The sequence below is a fragment of the Galeopterus variegatus genome, unplaced genomic scaffold (assembly GCF_000696425.1).
Source record: "Galeopterus variegatus unplaced genomic scaffold, G_variegatus-3.0.2 Scaffold5156, whole genome shotgun sequence".
Lineage (NCBI taxonomy): Eukaryota > Metazoa > Chordata > Mammalia > Dermoptera > Cynocephalidae > Galeopterus > Galeopterus variegatus.
The window spans coordinates 74,496-99,383 of NW_007731267.1; the positions used below are offsets into that span (position 1 = coordinate 74,496).

A 24,888-nucleotide genomic window follows, 5' to 3' on the forward strand; every position below is an offset into this window, starting at 1 on the left:
TTTTTGAAGTACCCTCATATATATATATCCATATACACCCCATAGTAATATATGCAGGACTGGGATTCAAACACAACCCCTGAGCACCTGACAGCTGTCTGCAATCTCTTCCAGTCTCTGCAGGAATTTCTCAGAAGCAAAACATTTCTCTACAGTGATTTAAGTTTTTCCACCTCAACTATCAAAGGGATAAAAATTTCCATTTCTGTTCATTAAAATCTGTTGTCTACTTTTTTTTTTTTAAAAGTGTATTCATGTTTACTATGTTGCCCTGGAGATTCTGGCCTGACTATGACAAAGCAAACTCCTTAAAGGGAGACCTGCCAACCCCCATTCTCTGTACCCCAGCATGTCAGGGCTTCACACGCATCAGTGCTCATAGTGCACAAGCCCAGTACACACCACCCATCAAGAGAAGTCTTTGCAATACTTTTGAATCACTTGACAGCCCTCATCATCAGAAAAGAGGACACCAGTGCAATCCAGCACTTCTTATAAACTCACTGGACAAGGTTCCTACTAACCACCACTGTCTTAGCAGACACATGATGATACTACACAATAACCAGAGACAAACACCTCAGTGACAAATTAGAAAGAAAACGCTCTCGCCATGTCTTAAGTATGACTAGTTGTGTTTGACATTTAATTTCAATTTTCATAGAAAATAATTATGGCTCCAACATTTACATTGACACCGAATATGTGCTTATCCTACCAGATGCTCACGTTATTAACCACTGAAGGCAGACAAGCCTCGGGAAGAGAGAAGGAGGATGCTTTTATGTATTTAACATCTAGGATGCTATATGAGGTCAATTTCTTCATGAAACAAAAACCACCATAAGAAAAATGTATTTTTTAATTTTTTTTTTCTCAATGGCAGAATCACATAGCTATTTTGATATGAATTTCTAGTAAGTCTAAAATACTGCCTTTGGAATTGTAAAAATTCCATTACAGAAACACACAGAACAGAGGATAAATAGAATCACAACAGTTTATCAGATAGTTGCTCTAAACATATTCTTTGCTTTACTTTTCCTGTAAGAAAATTTTGCAGGATCAAACTGGAAATTCTACTTATCAGCATACAACTATGGTTTGGAAGAAAAAAAAAAAAAAAAAAAAACCTAAAAACTCACAATAACAGGTCCAGTTTATAAACTAACAGTTTTTCCTACATCCAACATGTTTATGACTTTGTGCAATCCAAGTCTAAACATGTTTTCTAAGCTGTGGTGGTAACACAAGCCTTAGGATTAAAAGGTTATGTTCCAGATGTGTAAAGAGGTTTTTAGCAAAACAGCTTGCCGTCTCAGAGGGTCCTTATGTCTTTACACTGAGGGTCCAAAAACACCCAAGAGAAGTTAACCTGCAATTGAGGTCAGAGGACAGAGTGCAATCACATTTTTATCTTGGTAGGGCCCTTCCTGGAGCCTTGTTAATTAAAGCTCAGTTTAGCAACCTGGGTTGTAAATATTTATCCTTCCCTTCTTTGTCAGCACAGAGAAAAAAATGCTAGTAGAGTAGCTGAGTTATTTGTAAGACCATGAAACCTTTCTCTCTGCAAGTTTCTGTCGACATGTAGCTGTGAATTACATTTCCATCTTCATCCAGGCTGGGTAATTACTTTTCATTTTGCATTTCTCTTTACGTAGAGGAAATATATATTCTGAGTCCACAGTGGACAATCAAAAATTCTGTTCAAAATACTGTGTTTGCAATATCTATGAAACATTTTAAATGGCGCCTAAGCTTTCTTAAAGGAGTACATCAATTGCTTCATTTCTGTTTGTAGTAAATCATAATGTTGGATTAGATAAAATGCTTTTAGTACAGTACAACTACTGTTCAGGGAAATATTCATGAAAGAAGTTTTACTTACTTGTACTAACACATTGCACAGGATGAATTACCACTAAAATTGGTGAAATATTAACATAGCTGTAAATGAAAGAGAGGAATAGTATCTATAATATAAAGTGGGGAAGTGTTCTCTAAACCTCAAGTATGTAGGGGCCACTTGCATAACTTGTCATGTCTATGCTACACCTGAATTTATTACTTATTGGAAGCAATTCACTATTCAAAAATCTTCCTAAACAGGAATAACTATGAAATTTCAGGCTCAGTGTTTGTTAGTTATATTTTTTATAAAATATAGAAGAAAGCATAATCATTACCTAAAATCACTGTGCATGCTAGTGATTCATTCAACACACTATCAATTGAAAAATATTACTCTACTCACTGAGACTAAAGTGTAGGGCTTAACCTAGCTCTAGCCACAGGATTTTAGGCAACTTTGTCACCTTTCTGGACATCAGCTTCATCACTAAAAGAATGAAAATACCCACCAAAAACCTGTTAGAACTAACAGACAAATTCAGTAAAATTCCAGGATACAAAACTGACATGCAAAAATCAGTAGCATGCCTGGCCTGTTAGCTCACTTGGGAGAGTATGGCAGTGGTAACACCAAGGTCAAGGGTTCAGATCCCCTTACCAGCCAGCCACCAAACAAAATCAGTAGCATTTTCATATACTAAAAGCAAACTATCCATTAAAGAAGTCAAGAAAACAATCCCACTTACAATAGCTTCCAAAAAAATTAAATGCTCAGGAATACATTTAACCAAGGAGGTGAAGAAAGATCTTGACACTGAAAACTGTAAAACGTTGATGAAAGGAAAAGAAGAAAACACGAAGTGGAAAGATATCCTGTATTCATGGATTGAAAGAATTAGTGCTGTTGAACTGTCCATACTACTCAAAGCAACCTACAGATTTGATGCAATTCCTATCAAAATACCAATAATATTCTTTACAGAAATAGATAAAAACAATTCCAAAGTTCATATGGAACAGCAAAAGTCCTGAAATAGGCAAAGCAATCTTGAGCACACAGAACAAAGCTGGAGGCATCATACTATCTGATTTTAAAATATACTACCAAGCTATATTAATCAAAACAGCATGGTACTGGCATAGACACATAGTCTAATGGAACCAAACTGGGATTGCAGACTGCATAATAAGCCTGTTTTTCTCAGCAAACTATGGCCCACAGGCCAAATCTGGACTGCTGCCTGTTTCTGTAAATAAAGTTTTATTAGAACATAGCCACTCTCATTCGTATTGTCTGTGGCTGCTTATACACTATAAAGGCAGAGGTGGATAGTTTTCAGAGACCATATGATTCCCAAAGACTGAATTATTTACTATCTGATCCTCTACAGAAAAAGTTTGTCAATCCTTGCCTTCGGGGGGTTTCCTAGACCAATGTAAAATAATGCATGTGTTTCTTTGCTTTTACTCTGCTTTCTCTTATTGCAATGTATCTGTGTAATCTATCTTTTTGTCATACTTCATTTTATTTGTTGGAAGCTTGGCGTCTCAGTTGAGTTTTCATCTTTAATATATTTGGAATGTAAGCATTATCTCTAGCCATAACCTGTTTGATTTCAGGTCACTCAGAATTCTCCAGGAGTTAGACGATAAAATGGATGAGCCACACATTAGCAGAATGGCCAGAAAATTGTACATCTTATTTTATCTTGAATAAGGAAGTTGGATAGCAAAAAAAAAAAAAAAAGCCAAAAATAGTTTAGAGTAAATGTCATTAAATCAGAGGGAAAACAGCTTGAGAGTTTTCAAAACACACACACATATACATATCCAGAGCCATCCTCCCACCTATCACAAACTAAGAGCTACAACATAATCAAAGTATATTTGTTTTATAAATATATTACTGTCTATGTACATATAGATACATTCATAAAAGACATGTTAAATAATTATTTGTATAATCAATACTACTTTAAGTTTTTCATGTGTATTTTAAAATTACACATTCTATTAAGATTATCAAAATAATTCTTTAAAAATACCAAGAATAAAACCAGTGAAGAGCTGCTTTCCATTCAAGTGGTTCTAAATCTTATCACTGGCCATCTAGACCTCAGACTTGCTCATCCACAACTCAAAGAAACATAGTTCAATCAGGGAAAAGTTAGCCATCAAAAGCACCCCCGCCCCCATGTTTAATACTTCATAACAAATGTGTGTGTGTGTGTGTGTGTGTGTGTGTGTGTGTAATACTCTCTTTAGTTATATTACATATTCTCATAAATGAATTTTCATAAAAACACAAAGTTCAAGTTTCCACCAGTATCAAATATTTTATACTGGTGTGCATTTCTTTCAAATGTTTAGGTCAATGACAATCTCTTATCAGGATACAGAGATCATACAAATAAGACCAAAAATGTCTGTATCACATGCAAAAAGAAAAAAAAAAGGAAATACTAAGGGAGGGCCAGTATTTGGCCAGTTGGGTACTATTCCCTCTGGACTAAGACACAGAGACAACGAACTGGCTAATTACTGTGTAAACTACAGTCAACTGTCAATTATTCAGGGGCAGAATATTCCAGTCTGAATCCTTTTTCTTCTATCAGTTGACCACTTCCGGCAATTTTATTAACACACCTCTCTGGTTATTTATTAGCAAGTCTGGCAAAAGACTTGACTAGGGAGAAAGTTTAGGCTAAAATGAAGGTTTACCATCAGCTGTGGATTTAAATTAATGATGGACCCCTTTCACTTACTGCTTTAGACAAAAAAGAATTTGCTGTACCTAAAGTCTGCCATTCTTATAAGCTCGGAAAGTAACTTTGGTGCTCCAAAAAAGGGGGACAAATTGTCCTTTGTTCATTAAAAAACTGCTGTTTCTTAACTCACAATTAATTATACTGGAGGATTTCAGTGTGAGTAGTTCAGAGCTATTCTCTTCAGTACAGGTGGCAGCTAGCTCCATAGTTTTCCATATTTTTCCATAGTTTAACATCCATGAAGCAATGACAAATAGCTAAAACATTAGGTTGAATTAAAAATGTCATATACATTTCACCTAAGATGTCATTTAAATAAACTTAGTAAAGTTTAGCAGAATCTTCAAATAATTAAAATGCTTAAACAAAGAAAATGAAAACAAAATCTACATGTACAATTTGAAAGTGATTTCATCCTAAAAAAGATTCTTAGAATATGAATCAAATAAAAGGTATGCTAACTATACATTTGAAACCCTATTTTTGGCACTGGGTTAGCCTCTACATTTAAACTTGTTCTATAGTGACTGACAAAATCAAGGAGAACAATTTCACAAGTGAGTAGGGTCGCTCTCAGACGCCACTCAGGTGGTTTGTGTGGCATCGCCCGTATTACTTCTGGGTACAGATGAGTGCCACGCTCACTAAACACAACAGCAACAATTGTGTAGAACACCACTTTCCTGAATTAAGTTTGCTGAACACGGTTCAGATTATTGGATATGTCAATATGCACAATGCCTTTTAGAAGCATTTACTGTATACCCAAATCCTACTTCATGCAACACACAGTGTCACACAAGTAGTGAAAATGTTATCCTAGTCAAAGGTGCTTGGACATTATTTTCAGGCAGCATTTTACCTTTATTTTAAGTTAAGTTCACACTAGATAAATTTTAGGAGAAAGAAAATGCCAATAAATTTTTTTAATATGTTTTAATATATTATATAAAACTAGGACAAACACTTTTATTTACCTAAATTGTTACTCTTATTTTCTACCCTATTCTAGACCTCAATTTTACTTTAAAAATTTGTATTTAAATAAGGGATAAAATGTTGCCCAAAATTCTAATCATAGTTACACACTTGTGTTTTTACTAGATCTACAAATCAAAATAGTTCTTATAGTTAAAAAGATACAATTTGTATCAACGGTTAAAGGTACTTTCTGGTTTTTCAGGGCTTTACTTCAAACTGTAGCATGAATAATCAGAACAACCAGGGCATCTAAGAAGTCTACAGAAACAGATCTGAATGTGTCCATTACACTAAGTAAAATTCAAAATCTGGAGGCAACAGTCAAGTTATGTCAATCATACAACCTTCTGCCACTGATTGCAAAATCAATCTTCTAATCTGCAGAAATGTTTTAGCAGTTAAGAAAACCCATGACTTTGAAACCAGAAATATCCCTTACTAATACTAGAACAGACTTTAGTCTGTTTCTAAAACTATACTATTTGTGGCAAGAATCTGGCCTTAATAATATAACAGGCCTCCCCCAAAAAACTACCGTCAGGAAAATGGAAAATATACAATATCTTACAAAAATTTTAAGTTACCATTTACAACTCCTCCATCACCATTTCTATAGTGCAGTATCAATAAATGTTGCATATCCTCAACACATAAAACCACCTCAGGCCAGCCTTGATAAATAGAAGGAAAGCTGAAGAGTGTATTAAATATAAAAGTTGCATTGAGATTAGATTCATTAAAAACAGGCAAGTACTGCTAAAGGGTTATTTTATCCAGTATTGTTGTGCCCCAAAACAAAAAGACAGACATATTAAAAATAAAGGTTAATGGAAATCTAGGAATTCAATTCCATTTCTACTGTCTAGAAGCACACCATAGCTGGATAACAAAGCTCTAACCTGTAACAGTTACAGCTTTTACCCTATTAAAAAAAAATGGAAACAATTTTTTCCACTGATTGCATCTGCTTTCTTTTAAATCAATCATACTAGATTAGCTAATATCTTAACAGAAAAAAAAAAAAAACAATGAAAAGTGCCATACTGTAAATCATTCTAATATATACTGTTACCCATTTCAACATAAACTGGTAACTTACATTTTGTTTAAAATATAAAGTCAGTGCTGTAGTATATCTTTGTTTCTATAAATAATGATTATAGCACAAAGAAGCCCACTTTCCCCAAATAAAAATAACTTAAAAAGCTGTAAAAGAGTCTAATTAAGCTTGGCTTGAAAAAATAGTTTGCAAAGTCTAGTCAAATATTCCACATTCTGAAGGTATCGTAATTGCTTGCAATTGATAGATAAACACCAAGTTAATAAAACATGAAACAAGGATAAAAAGTGCTGCATATAAACCCCTGATGCACCAAAGATTAATATCAAAGATCACAGATACATCTATTAAATCAAACTGGAAAAATTTCCAGCTGAGGATATAGCTTTAAAAAGGAAATATTAAAAAAAAGTTTGAATGTAAAGCAATCCCGTGATACTTCCACCATGTGGGGCTATACATACAGATTCCATGATACAGTATTTCACATAAATGGATACTATATAACCTCCTTGCTGAGAAGGAGATCACATGTGCTATTGTAGCAAACCTCCCTCAGCATTTGAGCTGAACAAAAAACTACTAAACACCACAAAGATGCATCATCTTTCAATAACCCAGCTGGGATTTCTCCACTAGAATGGCTGCAGCGAGCTGCTGGGCATCTGTCATGTGAGGATTCCTTTTCATGACAATTCTCACAAGGTCAGGTGGGAAGATGTTGCACAAGTTGATATAAATCTTTTCTCGGTTGTCTTGGTACCTTGGAGGATCTTGTGGCATTCCACAGTATGGTATTCGCCAAGTTGGCTCTTGCTGTTCAGGTAGGCTCTGGAAGGTGAATTGCTCATAACACGGCTGTGTGGAGCTGTCAGGCAAGGAGTAAGTCTGCCGATATCCATATGCATCAATCCCGTAACTCGGCCTATCCCAGCCTCCCAGCCCTTCCTGGCGGGAATAAGGCTTTCTTTGTCTTGATGGAGAACTGTCATAGAGTCGTGAATCAGAAATGCTGTCTATTCTTGTGGCCACTAAGGACCTCCCTAGGTGTGGTGCTTTAGAGTGCGCTGAACTTGGAGGAGAGGGGTAATCCCCGGGACAGCTGGACCGGGCCCCCACAGCAGGGTGCTGAAGATGCATAGCCACATGTGGGAGAGGAGGCTTGTGATGGAACTTTGGTTCTTCATGACTGTAACTTTGCACTCTGGTTAAGGGGTCATGGAAATTCTGCAGGAAGGGTTGGGAATTAAGGCGGCTGTGAGGGTGCATGTGTTGACACTTCAAATTCTCTTCCAGCTGTGGGTCAGGAGAACTGACATAGGACCGGTCATTGTACCCCACGTAGGAGTCACTGCTCCCGCAGCTCATGCTCCCTTCACTGCTGCAGTCAGAAGCTACAGAACTTATTCTATAATCAGTGTCTAACGAGAAACGCCTTTCAGGACTTCGTGGGCCTGAGATACTCAGATTTGAATACGCATTCAACATGGAGTAATATCCAATGTCAACAGGAGAGTCACATTTTGGATACTGCTCATAAGGCATTGGCGTTCCATGATTTTTGGTTGCCATCATCATTGGAGGATATTGTCCCTGTGGTCTTTGATCCTGAGGTGGGAAATGAACTCCAGATGGAAGGCCATTGCTTAAAGATGTAGTGCTTTGGGGTTTTGCAATAGAAGTAGCCGGTATACTAACTAAGGAAGGTACAGACCTGGTTTCCAATTTGTTTTTGGTGGGAAGCTTTTCTTCAAGGTCTTGATAGACCTGAGTCCGTATGCTTGGGTCTGATTGCCTCTTTGGAGCACCTCGTTTGACTTCAGAAGTGCTATCAGCCTTAGTGCTACAAGGAACACTGTTGCTTTTCACCAGTCCTCCTTCATTTGTAGTTTTGGCTGCTGTATTTCTAGACATGGCACGAAGTTCATCCGCCACTGACCGCTGAGGCTGGCTGCCCCTTTCAGGATGGTAATATTTGCACTTGTGTCCATAGGTACACTTCTTTCCTACGAAGAGTAAAATTAATTAGGCAAAGGAGCATACCATCAGACCCTGAAAATTCAGTTTGGTACTACTATGTTAACTTATGAAAGAAACCTAGGTAGAAATGGGAGATATGCTAAGTGTTACTCTGTTTCTTACTCTTAAGAAATGTCACTTTTGGTTTTCTCACTTCCTTACTATCAAGAGCAGTAAGAAAAGTGGCCAAATGATTAATAATCACCTCCAGAGTTTTTGGTTATTACCTCATGTCCTCAACTCCCACCTGCCTCTTCTCTTCCAATGGGACAGTTTAATCAGGTAGGAAATTCTGTTTTGAAGAGCAACATGTACTGCTGTAATGTGATAAAACCATGCTCATCTGATTTGTATCTAGTTGTAGGAACTCCAAATTTTTATCCATCTGAAAATTAACTTCATGTAGAATTAACTGAGCTTTTCAAATCATTTTTTACCTCAGGGAAATGCATTTGTATTGAATCCAAATAGGTAAAAATAATTCTTTTTCATGGCTAAGACACTTTCTTAAATTTAATTGAAATCAAGAGAACCACATACTATGCCATCCAAACTTTTAAATGTTTATTTTTATTAACAAGAGTTTAACAATATAATGTGTTCTGAAGGCATATATTAAATATTCATAAACAAAGTTACCATATGGACAGGGCTGCTTTTTGTGTTCAGGAACAATAGGTTTCTTCCTCAGAAAGTTATCCAGACTTGGGCCGTGTCTGCCAAGAGGGTCATCAGGGGGCATGAACCTGTCACGGAGATAATAAAAAATGACACCTAAGTAGGTTGATAACTTAAATATAAAGAAAGAGTACCAAAATTTATTCACTCTGAGGTATTATTTTGAAAATTTTTTTGTTCTGTCTTTTGGTGGCTGGCTGGTACCAGGATCCAAACCCTTGACCCTGGTGTAGTAATACCATGTTCTAACTAACTGAGCTATCTTTTTGAAATTTTAATTCAGTGTTTTGATTCAATATTTATAGGATAAAAAAATCACTAAAGTTCTCTTTTGTTAATGAAAACAAAATTAAAATGTTTCAAGCTGAACTGTATTTAATTCAAATAAGTTTTGAAGTCTAGCATGTTCTAATTAATTTTTCCTTCCTCACAGTCTCAGAATTTTATAAGGATTTTAGACAATGTTTTATCAACATTAATCTTGTGAAGTAGTATGAAGCAGGAGGGGAGTGAGGCAGAGCAGCCGTGCAACAGAAGGGAGGGGTGAAAGAATATGATAGGAAGACAAAAACCGACCTAACATCAATTATGTGTCAGATACTTTACACACACGATTTCACTTCATCTAACAATAATCCCATAAAGTATTCGTTCCACTTTACAGACTAATACACTTTTCCAATTTAGGTTTAGATTAATTAAGTAATTTTTATCCAACACTATACGTGGCATAGTCAAGATTCAATTATGTCTAACTCCAAAGTCTATTCTCTTTCCACTGTACTAACGTGCTGCTCAGCTGAGACAGAAAAAAATCTTAAAGTTGGTAAGCTTATTATTTTGGATTGACTTTCCAATGGAGGAAAGAAGAATTCATGGCATGCACAATGAAAATAAGTTATGATTAAAGAATTCTACTACTCGTTATGTCAGTGTCTGAACTGGAAATAAACCCAAGTATTTACCTATAAAATGGGAATAATACAAATAATGTATGAACCCTTACACAAGTGTCATTATGGCTAAGTAAAAGCACTTAGCAACTATAGTGTTTATTATTATAAAAACAATATGGCAACATTAAAAGTTAAAAAATAGAAAATAAAATCACTCAGTTCCACAATCTCAATACAAGTACTTTCCATGTCTGTGTTAGGTTTAAGTCATTGTCCATATGCACACATCATTTTACACGACTTTAATCAAACACAAATAAAATTTTATGCTTTTGTCTTTTTAACATAAAAATATTTTTCCATGTTTAACAGCCTTCATAGTAATAATTCTATACAGCTGAATGATATTCCATGAGATGTATTGCAACTTGATTATTCAGCTGCCTATGAATTTTGCAATTATAAATAATTTGATCTTTCTTTTTTCCCCCATTATATATTCTAAGAAATGAGATTAATGGGTCTAGTGGAAGACCTTATTTTTGAGGCTTCAGTTAGCCTCTGTCAAATTGTCTATCAGTTTAGGTACATCTTTAACAGCGTAAGGCATATAAAAAATATTTCTATGAAATAGGTGAGAAAATATACTTTTCAGATTAATTTGTATTTTGATTAGCAGCAGGTGAACTTTTTCTACATATTTATAAAAGTATTTACTTCTCATGAGACACGCTTATGTCATTTGCCCATTCATCAACTTGTAGACTCTGCTCATGACTAGAGTCTTACATTGGTATAACAACTTAAAAAAATCAGGTAGTCAGTCAGCCATCGATGCTCTAAATTGAATTTGAAAGGCAGTTTTTAGGGGGTGAGGATGGAAAGTCTCCCTCTATCAGCTACCACAGGTTCCTCACACAGAGTCTTCCAAGACTTCCTCTGCCTCAGTGCTCTGCTAGTGAAACAGGGAAGGGCAGGGACCTGCCACTAACACGGGGCCTCCTGCAGCACAGTTCTGCAGTTTTTCTTACTCCCACTGAGGATTAGTGGGGAAACCAGTTGTTGGAAGAAACCTTTCTGAGGTCTGATCAGTGGCAAAAGGAGAAGAACTCGGCAGCAGCTTCTAGGAATAGTTATATTTTCAGGGAAGCAGTATCATTGGTAAGTAAATGGTTTTACTTACTTGTCATTGACAAATGAATACATTAATAATCGCTCATCTATGAACTTCTTCCATTCTGGTTTTTCATTAGCCAAATCCCTGTAGTTATCATTGGACACAATTATACCATCCGACTCAAAAGCCAGCTTCACGATGAACCTGTCATCATAACACACCACTCGCCTCCCCTGGACTCGCCGGGATGGCGTGAACACCAGGATTTTCTCCTTCTCTAACTTACGTAAAATTTCCTGATCTGCAAGAATAATAAGGGTAGAATTTCAGGAATAAATACATATATAACACACAAGGCAACTTTCATACAATGTGAACTCTTATAATGTGAACTGAATATATGTAATCATTTAATTAGAGATTATGATCGACAGTTTGCAGTCGTAACAGAATTGGTAACTCCCAATAACATTTTTCCTTCGGGAATTTCAATAATAAAGGCTTTAAAAATAGTTAAAAAAACCCAACCACCCAAATAGCATAAAACTTAAACAGGACTGAGCAAATTCTGATTTTCATCACATGAAGCTTCTGCTTAAGAGCTGGGCCGCCGGCACTACCACATAGAACATAACTTCTTACACACTCCTGTCACAATGACGTTCTAACAGAGCAGCTGTGTAGGCTTCAGGGTGAGCAACAGTTCTTCTTCCAAGTTTGTTTGTGTATTTTGTAGTTGTTTTTTTTCTAACTAGTGGATGTGAAGGTGGGAGAGTTTGAAAAGAAGTAGTCAAGGCAGCAAAGGAAAAAAAAAATCTTAAAATGCATGAAGTTCAAAGAACTAGGAGGCAGCAAGGCCAGGAGTGCTGTTACGTGTTCCCTGTCCTTTCCTATGGAACATGTAGTTACACATGCCTGCGTGCTCACAGGGGTCGGACTGAGTAAGGGACTAGAAGTGATCAAGTAGGGAAAACAGTCATTGACAGGAAAGGATAGGTACAGTAATGCTCATTTTGTCTCTGGTTGGCATACTCTTTCTGCGCTCTATAACTCTACTGACTTGTTTAGTGGTTTAGGAAAAAAAAGGTGCTGAAGTTCATATTTTGATTACTGATAAAAAGTCTTTCTCACCCATCCCTTCTTCCTACTTTTGCTCCTCTATCCCCTATTGTCCCACGAATATAAACTAGGCAAACAGTGCCAGATACAAGCCTACAGAAGCTATGATTTAAATAATAAAAAAGGCTCACTACTTCTCATGCTTATTAATCGTGGCATTACTAATTTTATTCAAATCCATCTCTTACAGACAATTACTGATGTGTTCTCTGTGGCATGTACTATACCAGGTGTCTATGGCCATCGAGATTAAGAATAACCTCTCCTCAAAGAGGTCTCAGTCCTACCGGATTAGACAAACACATAAACTAGGCACACAAAGGTTGCAGTTGCCACAGCATTAGCATGAGCAGGGTATGCAGGAAGAAGGAAGGGCAGGGTGATAAGGGTCAGCTCTATGGATTAGACAAACACATAAACTAGGCACACAAAGGTTGCAGTTGCCATAGCATTAGCATGAGCAGGGTATGCAGGAAGAAGGAAGGGCAGGGTGATAAGGGTCAGCTCTAATACTGGCATATGAACTTGATGACGTATGTTCCTCACATGCGAGTTCTTTGACACCAGAATGTTGGTGTAGAAAAGCAGTAGAGGCAGAAATGTGGGCATTAGAATCAGCAAGTCATGGATCAATCTTCCCACATGAGGCAATCCCAATCCCAATCTTGTTGAGCCTGTTTCTCTGTGTCCTCAAATGCAGTGGATAGGCTATGAGAAGTAAATGAGTTGACATGGTAAAAGCACCTCGCACAGTGCCTGGCAAGCTCTCAATAAACACTGTGCTCTTCAACTTAATTTTGCTGAATCAGTGTATGCAACTGTTGATCTCTTAAAAATCACAGAACACCAATACAAAATCAAAAGCCCAGTCTCAATTACAGGATTTGTCATATTATAAATTTATGTGCTTCCCTTAAAAACACTTTGAGAGCAGGCACCATGTGCAATTTCTTTGTATCCATCTGTACCCAGCCCATGAAGCATATCAATAGATGTTCAAGGAACATCTGTGGAATGAATAAATGTGCCACTTAAAGATGATGCATGCTCTGAAGTCTTCCAGTTTATTCACTGTCATTTGTTCGTGAGTCATCCATCCATGGTACTTGATTATTTGAGGGGGTGTTTGCTCATATATGCTATGCCTTGATCCTCACCAAAGTGATCGGTGGAATCAGTGTAGTTGGTCCACCAAACAGCCACCATTACCTTGCTTAATTTACATTTAACTGCTAATGAGGGTGAAAGGATACTAATTAGGACACATACTAACTTAAATAAATATGGAGTCAGTAAAGCTAGTAAGTTAACTAAATCTCTTGTTCCTAGCACAATACCTGATACATAGCTAGCGCTTGTTAAATATTTGTTAAATGAATGGAAAATTGGCAAAAGTACTGTTTTGAATCTATGACTCTGACAACTTTAATTTCTTATCATGCCTCTTTTAGGTGAAATGACTATTCAATTTACTAGGTATTATCTGGTTAAGGTTTTCAGTCAAGAGAATTATTACCCTAAAAACCTCTAACATGAGTTCTGGCATTTTACAAAGTAAACTGCAGACTGACGCGTTCCAGAGACTGGTGTGCTGGTATTCTAAAAACTAAACTCAGCCATACCTCACACTGTGTATTATGACTTTCCCTTCTTCCCGATCTCATATTTCTTTCATGCTCAAGAAGCTTGCAAGTCATTTACATGCTTACATGTTTTGTTTTGTTTTTTTCAGTTTACTTCTTTCCCCCTCACCCAATTATCAATGTATTGTAAGTTCCTTACAGAAAATTAGGAATGTAAGGAAAAGTACTAAGAAGTCGAGAGAAATAAAGACCTCATAAAGTCACAATTCAGAGGCAGTTACTGTTAACATTTTGGCCTATTTCCTTCTAGTCATTTTCTGTGTAGTTTTTTCTTTCCATTGTTGACAAAATGTGTATATATGCATGTATGTGTATATATACACACACACAATAATAAAACCGGCCTTTTCTGTAAAAGAGCATTTCCTCAGATCATTACAAATTCTGCCTAAATATTCTAATGCATATCCTATCATATCGAAATAACCTAATTTATTGAACCATTCTTCTAATAAATGTACACTTTGAGTTTTTTCTATTCTACATGATAATACTGCACTAAATGTCTTTGTTCCTAACTATTTGCCTGTACCTCTGCTTATTTTCTTGAGACCGCTTATTCCTAGGAGAACTAGTAGACCCAAGAGTATTAGCATTTAAGACCAACTGTTTTTCAGACAGGTTGTAACAATTTCCACAGCAGCATCTGAGTAACTCCGTCAGGGTGCTGAGTATTGTCAGTTGTAATCTCTCCTAATTTGATGGATGAAAAATAAAATTGTTGGGATTTGCATTTCTTTAATGCCTGATAAGGCTGAACTTTTTGTTCTTCATATTTGGCACTTGTATTCTGTGAGCTGTCTATTCCTTTCATTTTTTACCATTTATATACTGGGCAGACCTGTGTGTTTGTTTTATCAATCTGTATGTGCTCTTGATATGAAGAACATGGATTCTTTGTTTATTTGTTGCATTTTTTCCTTAGGCAATTGGTGGGTTCTCACTTTTAAGAGTTTCCCAAAACGCAGAAGCTTAAATTTTGATGTAATTATATCTATCTTTTCTTTCATAATTTCTTCTAAAAAATTTTTTTGGTTGAAATTCTGATCTTATTTATTTTTATTGAAGCATGGTTGATTGTACATATCTGTGGGATACAAAGTTGAACATCAATACCTGTGTGCAATATGTGATGCTCAAATCAGGATAATTAATATATTCAACATTATACAACGTAATCATTTTTTGTGGCCCTTTACTAATTCTCCCCTTACCCTTCTCCCCTTCCCCCTTTCCCACCTCCGTTAACCTCAGTTCTGTTCTCTCCTTTTGAAAATTCAATGTATTGTTGTGATTGTTCAATCTTTCTTCCTTTGTTTCATTTATTTTTTAGCTCTCACTTAGTGAAGACATGTTATTTCTCTTCACTGAGTGAAGACAGGTGGTATTTCTTTTCCTGTGCCTGGCATATTTCACTTAACATAATTTTCTCTAAGTTCATTCATGTTGCTGTGAATGGCAATATTTCATTCTTTTTTATGATAGAGTAGTATTCCATTGTGTAAATATACCACATTTTCCTAATCCAGTTGTTTGATGATAGACATTTAGGTTGGTTCCAACTCTTGGCTATTGTAAACAGAGCTGCTATGAACACGGGAGTGCAGGTATCCCTTTGGCATGATGATTTCCATTCCTTTAGGTACATACTCAGCAGTGGAATTGCTGGGTCACATGGCAGTTCTATCTGATGTTGTTTGAGGAACCTCCATACTATTTTCCATAATGGCTACACCAGTTTACAGTCCCACCAACAGTGCAGGAGAGTTCCCATTTCTCTGAATCCTCACCAGCATTTGTTACTCTGTCTTTTTGATAACAGCCATTCTAACTGGGGTTAGATTTCTAAATTTAGAAAGGTCTTCCTTCCCCCATTCAACGACTATTCATATATTCTGATAGCTTAATTTTTGACAATTAATTCTTCAACTATCTGGAGTTTATTACATAGTATAAGATAAAGATCTAAATAAGCATATTTCTTTCCAAAGAGTTATCTAATATTTTGGCTCTATTGGTTGAGTTATTCCTACCTCTCCACCTTACTTTGTTATGTAGGCTAGGGTCTGAATCCAAAGCTTTGTACTCTATTGTTACTTGCCTATTCATTCTTATGCTAATTTAACAATGATTTCATAATTGTAGGTAAAAATAAAGTCTTAAAATAATCTTCCCCTTTGGGTACATGGTAGGTGGTCTCTTCATTTGTTTTTGATTCTAAAAGTTTTGTAGTTTTCTTCACACAGGTTCCTCACAGTTTTTGTTAATATTGGAGGTGGAAAGAAGGATAAGAAGGAATGGATGCTAATTGTGAATCACTGAAATTGAACAAAACATTCAATAACAATAATTAACAGTTACAGAGGATATCTTTGCCTGAAACTCATACACTTAAAAATTATAAAATAAAGCAAAATAAATATAAATACTTTATAGGGTCATTTCTTTTTACTTGACCAGTTAGCATACCCCAGGATCTTACAGGTCTCTTGATCTGCAGTCCTTAGAATTTGACTAATCTAGCCTAATTTCATACGGCACACGAGAACATGGGGGTCCAAAGAATTCAGTGTGTAGCTCAAAGTCATGGCTAGTGAATGGCAAAGTCAGATATGAATCTAGGTTTCCTGACTCCTAGCATGTCTCTAAAGGTCAGAATTTCAAAAAATTTGAAGTCAAAGTTTCCACGTAGCTGAAAAAAACCCCAAAACACAAAAAAACTGGCTTATGTAGCAAGGATTAATGTTTAGTTAACATAATCAGATAGTTTTCAAACTCAAAAACAACTTTAATGTCCCACCCAAGACAACGTGGCAGTCGCACAGATTGAGTAAACAGGAGCACATTAAGAATACCTGACAATGTCAGATAACTGCATAGGTTTTATATGGGAGTTAAGTACAAACAGCTCCCTGTAATGAGCTTACCTGTAATGAGAGCATCAGGTCGGGATTGCTCTTTCCTCCAAGCAGGAACAAAAACTGTAATATCTTTGTGGCCTCTTTCCAAAAACCAATCCACTGCCAATTTTATTCCTCGGCAGGAAAATACTTCTTTGTTTCCATGGCTGAAAGATTATTTTAGAATACTTAATACAGAACAAAATCTAAATTCAATTTAATTAATTCAAGTTTGTAAACAGAAACGGTCATATAATTACAATAATAATAAGGGACTACAAATCAAAGATGGGGTTGCATAGCTCAGAGAAACATTAAGATGACTTAGTTGAAAATCAAGATCTGTGAGAATAAAATAAGAAAATTGGGATGATTACTGTGTATTGAATAAAGAAAAGTGAGTTTTCAAATGTAAAGTTGTAAAGGTTAACTAGTCAGAAAGATACAAGCTCTTTTTGATTAGAACAGGAGAAAAAGGAAAGGGTTTGAACCACAACAAGAAGAATTTCAGTCACATATTAAAAAGTCACAGAAAAAAATGTGTAAAAATAGTGCAATGTAATACTTATGAGTTTCTAAAAACTTTTCCTTCCCAAGAGTTCTTATGCATATATTTCAATCCAATGACTAAGTAATGCACAAAATTTATTAGGTGATCAATGTAAACACACCACACACTCACTGAAAGGAAAAACATTTCACAATTGTATAAAAATCCTTTAATTTCAAACCTTCTCATATCCTGCAATGAAAAGACACCTAGGTTCTGTTCAACAATATTGTGTTGGACAAGGATTAATGATGACAAAAGGGCATTCAAAATTGGATTAGCAGTCTTAGTGCCTAAAAGAAAATGCAAAACTAAGAGTGTAGTCATTCAATAGATATTTATCTAGCACATGATTCTCCTTGTTCACTTTAACCTACTAATTCAAAAAATAATACATATTTCAATGTTTTTAAAGAAAAATTCTCCTGCTTTGAATACAGTAATTACGCTCCTTTACATTTTGAGCTCTGAAGGCTTCATTTCTTATCTATAATGGAGACAGATATTTTTCTTCTTGGTACTAAGGAGGGCTGAGTGAAATAATGTAAATAATGTAGGTAAGTGCTTTGTTAACTTGTAGCATAAATCAAACATTAGGCATATTAATACGTTGTTCTAGGGTCTGCTGGAAAGCACTAGAGCCATCTAATACATGGCAAATCATTTTTAGTAGAAAACAAAATAGACCAACTTGCTCTGTAGATGTTGAAGGCTATAAATGCAAACACAGAGACTGTTCCTGGTTCTACAGACCTGTCCTAATGGTCCGGTGCAAGATTAAAGGTGACATTAAGTGCACAAGAAGTTTCAGAGAATGGGATAAGGAAAGAGAGAGTGTGAGGTCACATTTTCTAGGTAAGAAGGGCTACCTGATGGTCTAGCCAATGCCCTAGCAAAACGTACAAAGTGATGTTAGGTTTCAGGGAAAATACTGAAATTTAATCAGTCTTCTGAAAAACTGTTCGAAATGACATCTCTTGATAGAACATATCCTAAACACAAAAACTCAACTTGCTCAAACTTTACTATGTTTTAACTTTGCATTATGCTTTGAAATCTATTGCATTATGCTTTGAAATCTACTGTATTATGCTTTGCTAGTAAACTAACGATTTTTGGTTTACTAAGAGTTGAGCATTTAATTGCTTCTGGCTCTGAAGTCAGGCCCTCAAAAGCACTTTCCTCCTGATGATTTCATTTGGTAAGGGCAACTGTCACATTTACTCACTCTAAAAATGGAAGATTCCATCTTCTAATTAAAGAACTTTCATAAAATGTGTGTAAACAGCAGGCCATTTATAATCATGGGACACAGATTCTATGGATACTAGAACAGGATACTGTACCGTGAAATTCCTATAACAAATATTGTTCTCATTATTGTCCACTCCTCTCTACAAAGCCCCATAAACTGAAAACAAGCACGTGGATGAAAGGTGGCACACTGTGAAATGGTAACTGGAAACATAAAGAGCCTGGGTTCCTGAGCAGACGTCCAACTCTATTATTTGAGAAAAAAATAAATCCCTTCTGTTTGAGCAACTGTAGTCAAGTTTTCTGTTATCTGCACTTGAACACATCCTTAACTGCTACTCTAGGCATACCATGAACCAAAAGAAAACTGACACAGCTCTATTAATACCAGGAAAAAATACACTTTAAGACAAAAACATTATTAGGGATAAAAAAGTTACTACATAATAGCAAAAAGGGAACAATTCACAGGGAACTGTAGTAATTCTGAACTCAGTCTTCATATTAGTAATGCAAAAGACTGCAGGATTACTAGAAGAAATTAATAAATCCACAATCATACTAATTGACAGATGAAGTAGAAAAATAGAAAACATTTAATAAGGATATAAATGACTAGAACAATCAATTACAAGTTTGATCTAATGGACATATACAAATCCTGCACAAAATTACAGAAGATCTTTTTAAGAACACATGAAAGCTTTATAAAGCTGGCTGTGTACTAGACCTTAGAACAGATTTCAACAAATATCTGACATGTGTATCATACACACAATATTCTTTGACCACAATGTTATCACATCGCAGATATAAGGTTCTTGTTCAAAAATTAATGTTGCAATAACATCAAAACCAATTTAAAAATTTTAAAAATAATCCATTTGTTAATGGTAACAAAAACTAAGCAAATCTAAAAAGAAAAATGAAAAGATATGTAAGAGCGTTATAGAGAAAATGAAAATTGAAAACCAGTATTAAAGGGCTTAAGACCTATATGAAAGGAACAATATACTATTATCATAGATGGTAAGATTCAATTTATAAAGATGGCAAATTAATCTATAAGTGCACTGCAATTACAAGAGAATCCCTCAAAGGGTTTTTCAGGGAACTTGAGAAGCTGATCCTAAAATCAGTATGGAAAAACAAAAGGCTGAGAATAAGGTGACATTACAAATCAATAAGGAAAAGATGGACCATTCAACAATTGATACTAGGGCAACTGTTTATATGGAAAAAATAAAATTGCATTTTTATCCTATATACAAAAAATAAATTGTAGATAGATCAAAAGATTTAAATATTAAAAAAACATTGTAAAACTTTTAGAAGAAATTATAGGATTTATCCACATGAGGATAGGGAAATACTTCTTAAACCAGACACACAACCACATGCTATCAAGGAAAAGAGTGATACATTAGAGCACATAAAAGTTCTTCACACAAAAGACTATAACAACAAAAAAGGTCATAGACTGGAAGACATTTGCAACATTAGGACCATTCAAAAGGCTAGTACTCAGAAAAGTACTCATATAACAAAAAGGGTAACTAGGGTTTTTTGTGTTTTTTCTTTAAGGCAAAATATACGAACAGTCAATTCACAGAAGAGGAAATGAAAATGACCAATAAATATATGAAAAGATGCTCAGTAGTAGAGAAATGCAAATTAAAGCCAAAATGAGACACCACTTCACACCCATCAGACTGGTAAAAATAAAGTGTACAAACACCAGATGTGGCCAAGAATGTGTGAAAGTAGGAACTCGTATATTTCAGGTGGGAGTGTAAATTGGTATAACTATCTGGGAGAGTGATTTGGCAATACTTTATAAAGCTGAAAGCATGCTTTCTCTAAAGCATAGTAATTCTCCATCCAGGTAGAGTAAAACCCCACAGTAACTTGAAATTAGATTTAATGCAATTCGCAACTGGCTTTCCTCTTCTCCCAGCCTTGGATCTCACACAGGGGCAGCTTAATGTTCTTATCTTTTACAGGGGGAGGGAAAGGCAGGCAAGTAGGGATGTGCAGGGTTGGTCACTGAGCCTCCAAGACTTTCCCAGCCAAGAATGTTGTCAGGAGGTCTCTTTCTTAAAAATAAAAGGCTTATTTTACTCTGTCACATTTGAAATAGTCATATTAATAAAAATTCTACTTTGCAATGACCAGAGGAAGTTTCATTTAAAGTAGACAAATTGATGTATTTACAGAGATTCTTAGAAAAAGCTCACCCAAAATAAAAAAAATTACTGGTATTTCTGGATCTCAGGAAATAAAAGAAAGAATGAAACAGGCATAGAGAACAAATTAAGAAACTGGAGGAAGAGAGTAAGAAATTGAAGCTCCTTTCTCTTTCTCCAGGATTTTTGGCCCTTCTCTGCTTCTTTTACTCCCTGTTACCTTCCTTCTTTGCCTCAGTCTGGGACCTAGGACACGGGGGTGATGACTTTTTGGGCAGATGGATGGATCCCAATGGCTACAGGATCTGGGGATAACTTCCCTTGGAAGGGGGAGAATTGCCAGCCTCATTCGAATATTCTAATACGAATTCCATCTCCCAAACTCCCCTAAGCTGAACATGCAAAATATAATAGCTAGGGAAGCAGAGAGGAAGAAGAGGAAGGAACAAAGAATCTGAGAATCTGGATTAAGAGACGGTCCTAAAATTAAGGCATTAGGTTGACAACCAGCTGCCCTGGTAACTTGGATGAAAGGGGAAACAAAAGGAGTCAGGATACCAAAGAGCAAAACAAGACTGAAACTATGGTGCCATACACACCAACTTATTTTTCACCTCAATGTGAAGAAAATCAGCCCCACCTCTTTGGAGTTTCAGTGACTCAAATGCTGTTTATACCTGATCCAGGACTCCTAGGTAGATCAGAGGTGGTAAGAGAGCACATGCCTTTTCCCCAGCTATTACCCATCTTGAGAATTATTATCCAGTGCTCTGAAATGATGTGCAAAAGTTTGCCAGGGTGCTCTGCAGCATGTTTTCTGTCTAAAGCCCTACGCACAAGGATGCATGCTGGTTGCTCCCATGAAGAGTTTCCTCTGGCTGACTTGGCTTGACTAATGGGACAGACATGACAGGGCCCAATGATTAGCCACCACATATGGGACTGCCATCGCCTCAGGAAGCTGACTGTCTACCTCCCCAGCAACTCAGGCTGCTCCTCCTGCCTTGGAATCCCATTGTGGGCACTGCTAATGGCAGTCTTTGACATCTTTGTAGGAGGTGACCTGGGAGACACTACCATGCTGCTGCTGGATGAGTCCCATTGATTTTCATCAGTCGTTCACTGAGGCATTTTCTAAATTACAAGGATGGATTTAGGGGCAGATCATAATAGACCCTTACTCCTCTCTACTTTTGTGGCAGCCTTGTTACTGGGAGTTCAGGTGTAAGTAAGAGAAAAGGTATTTGGATGGTAAGGATAGACAAGTTTCTCAGGTGCTGGCAATAGTAATTCAATTTTGAGGAAAAAATGGGGAAAGATAGAGACGACAAAAAGAAACTTAAGACTACAGTGTAAACTGCCCAGTTAGAATTGTTCACAAAGTGAGCAAACCTTTTTCTGGGGCCACCAACAAATAAGAAGAGACCCCTGTCATGAGAGTCAGTAGATCACTACTGGGAGAAGCCAGGACATTGGAAAAGGAATGCTGGAGAGACTGAGGAACATGCAGGGATGCAACCCAACCACAAAGATTTACTATCTCCTCCAGAGCCTCCTCCCATCAGGAAGCCAGACCGGAAATAACCAGCAAATGGTGCAAACTAATGAGTAAAGCTGGCATAATGGAGGAACCTTGTGTTTGCTTGTTTTTCCTGCCTTAATCTTTTCCTGTCCTTTCTCGCAGATACTGGAGCCATGAATCCTGCAATTTCTACGGACCTTTTTTGTTTTATCCTGACCCAGAAAAATAAGTTGTAGGTTTCTCTTGACAATCTTCTCCGTTTTTTCTCCTCTGAGATTCCTGAGCAAATAGGTCCTCTGTTAAAGGAACATGCCTCTCTTACCTCCTAATGCTGTTAATCTGTTGGGAAGGGACCTGCTGCATAAACTAAGGGCTACCATATTCTGTACTCTCTGTACAGTATTTTTAAGCTTCTGGGAGACAAGACACTTGAGCTGCTGTGCTCATTTATATGGACGGTAAGTGTGCAGGTGGTCTTTCATGTTACGTGTCAAATTTTGAAAAACAGCAGATTTCTAACATCATTGCAACTTCCCCAACAAATTTCTGTAATTCATTGTAGAGCTTATACTGGACATTAAGATGAAATTAATCTGCAAATGAAGCTGTGAAAAGAACTACAAAGGAATGAACTGGGTTAACTGAAGCCTCATTACTTCTATCCAGGGATGCCTACTCACAGTTTCAGACATATGCAACTCCTGATCAGCTGGAAAATTGGAAACCAAGGGGAGCTAAAATGAACACAGATTATCCTGATCAACATATTCTTCAGAAGACTTTCACTACCATAATTTTTCATTATTATGTAAATTCACTTTGTCTCATAGATCAAACAGGGTTATCTTTAATTTATTCATATTTACTACTGTAATGTACTTTTCTGTTCTCAACAGAAGTGCAATTCCATAAGAAGTCAAAATAATATGTTTGCTATATCCTATAAACCATATATAATTACCACTGAATAACTGAAGTACACCTGCTTATTAATGCCATTAAACTAGCCACCTATGATGGTTAACAGATTATAAAGGTGTATTTTGTAATGCAGAGAGAAACTCAGGGAACCACACAATTTAATGCAATTTGCCTTAACATAAATGAGGAGGACAATGGACCGAGCACTCCATCTGCTATATTAGAACGTAATTTCACATATTACATTTTCTTCATTTATATACACAGATACCATTAAGGTTAACCACAGGACAGGAAGGGTTATTTCAGAATGACAACTATTATTTTCCAGTGGTAGACATGAAGAGTAACTGAAAATCTTGGAGAAACCTAAAAAGGAAATGAAGACATTTAGTAAGGAAGACTACCTCTTTATAATACTTTATATGGTATTGGGGAAAAAAAAAGTCTTTTCAATTATCTTTTTATTTCCTCAAATTTGATTTTACTATAGCTTCTATATTACATAATGCTTGTAAAGAACCTGGAAAATTATGGGTGATTTTAGTTTTTTTATTTTCTAAAATCTATGTAATAAGTGTATTACTTATGTGATCAAAGAAAAGCTATTCTGAAAATGTAAGTCTGTTTTTTAACTCATCTAAAATCTTTCTTTTTAATTTAAATTTATTTTTTCTTTGTTGACAAATAATAATCCTATATATTTATGGGGTACAATGTAATATTTGGGTACATGTATACAGTGCACAGTGTGCAATTAACTCATCTAAAATCTACTTATAAAAATTGTACCTAGAACGGCACATTTTAGTGCTCCAAATAGAGATGGCTTCTCAAGAGTTGGCTGATATAGTGAATATAACATAGCCTCTGGAATTACACGAGTTTAAGTCTTTCTGTTACCACTTTACTATGTAACCTTAGGCAAGTTCTTATTCTGAACCTCAATTTCTCATATTTAAAATGGGGATAACCCCACCTACCTTACAGGATTGTGAAAACTGAACAGGTAATACACATAAAAATCCTAGCAGAGTGCCCGGCACACAGAAGGCATAACAAATATTAGTTCCTTTACCTTCTCCTGTCCCCTTATTCCTAATTCTTAGAAAATGGAAAAAAGCTTGCTCTGAAATGAAAATGAAACCAATAAAACAAACCTTCACTTAATAGCTTAATTTCACCATAGATAATAAACTATCACTTTTAGAGCAATACAAGCATGTTTATCTGTGGAGATCACCACACAGTTTTTATTTTAAAAAGAAACCAAAAAAAAGATCAAAGTAATACAGGGACTCAAAAACACAACCAGCTGCTTTTCTACAATTCTCTGTATCTTTCATTTAAATAAAAATATCTTAACTTATAAGTTTGCTGTGTTCTGAGATGCATCTCTATATGATACCCTCCACTAGAGAAC

General features: G+C 36.0%; 1 protein-coding gene across 2 annotated transcripts in view; it reads right to left on the reverse strand.

The window, feature by feature from the left end:
* Positions 1-4,148: 4,148 nt before the first annotated feature.
* ZC3H12C (zinc finger CCCH-type containing 12C) overlaps positions 4,149-24,888 on the reverse strand; it is a 58,131-nt gene continuing 37,391 nt past the window's right edge. Inside the window, exons 3-6 of one of the 2 annotated variants that reach the window (XM_008589013.1) lie at positions 17,060-17,199; positions 11,437-11,671; positions 9,319-9,425; positions 4,149-8,666 (exon numbers count right to left, since the gene is read on the reverse strand). In XM_008589013.1, the coding sequence (XP_008587235.1) occupies positions 7,270-8,666; positions 9,319-9,425; positions 11,437-11,671; positions 17,060-17,199 (1,879 nt within the window). In that variant the 3' untranslated portion in view covers positions 4,149-7,269. The remainder of the gene's footprint in view (positions 8,667-9,318; positions 9,426-11,436; positions 11,672-17,059; positions 17,200-24,888) is intronic. The other variant, XM_008589014.1, reaches the window with a different exon arrangement.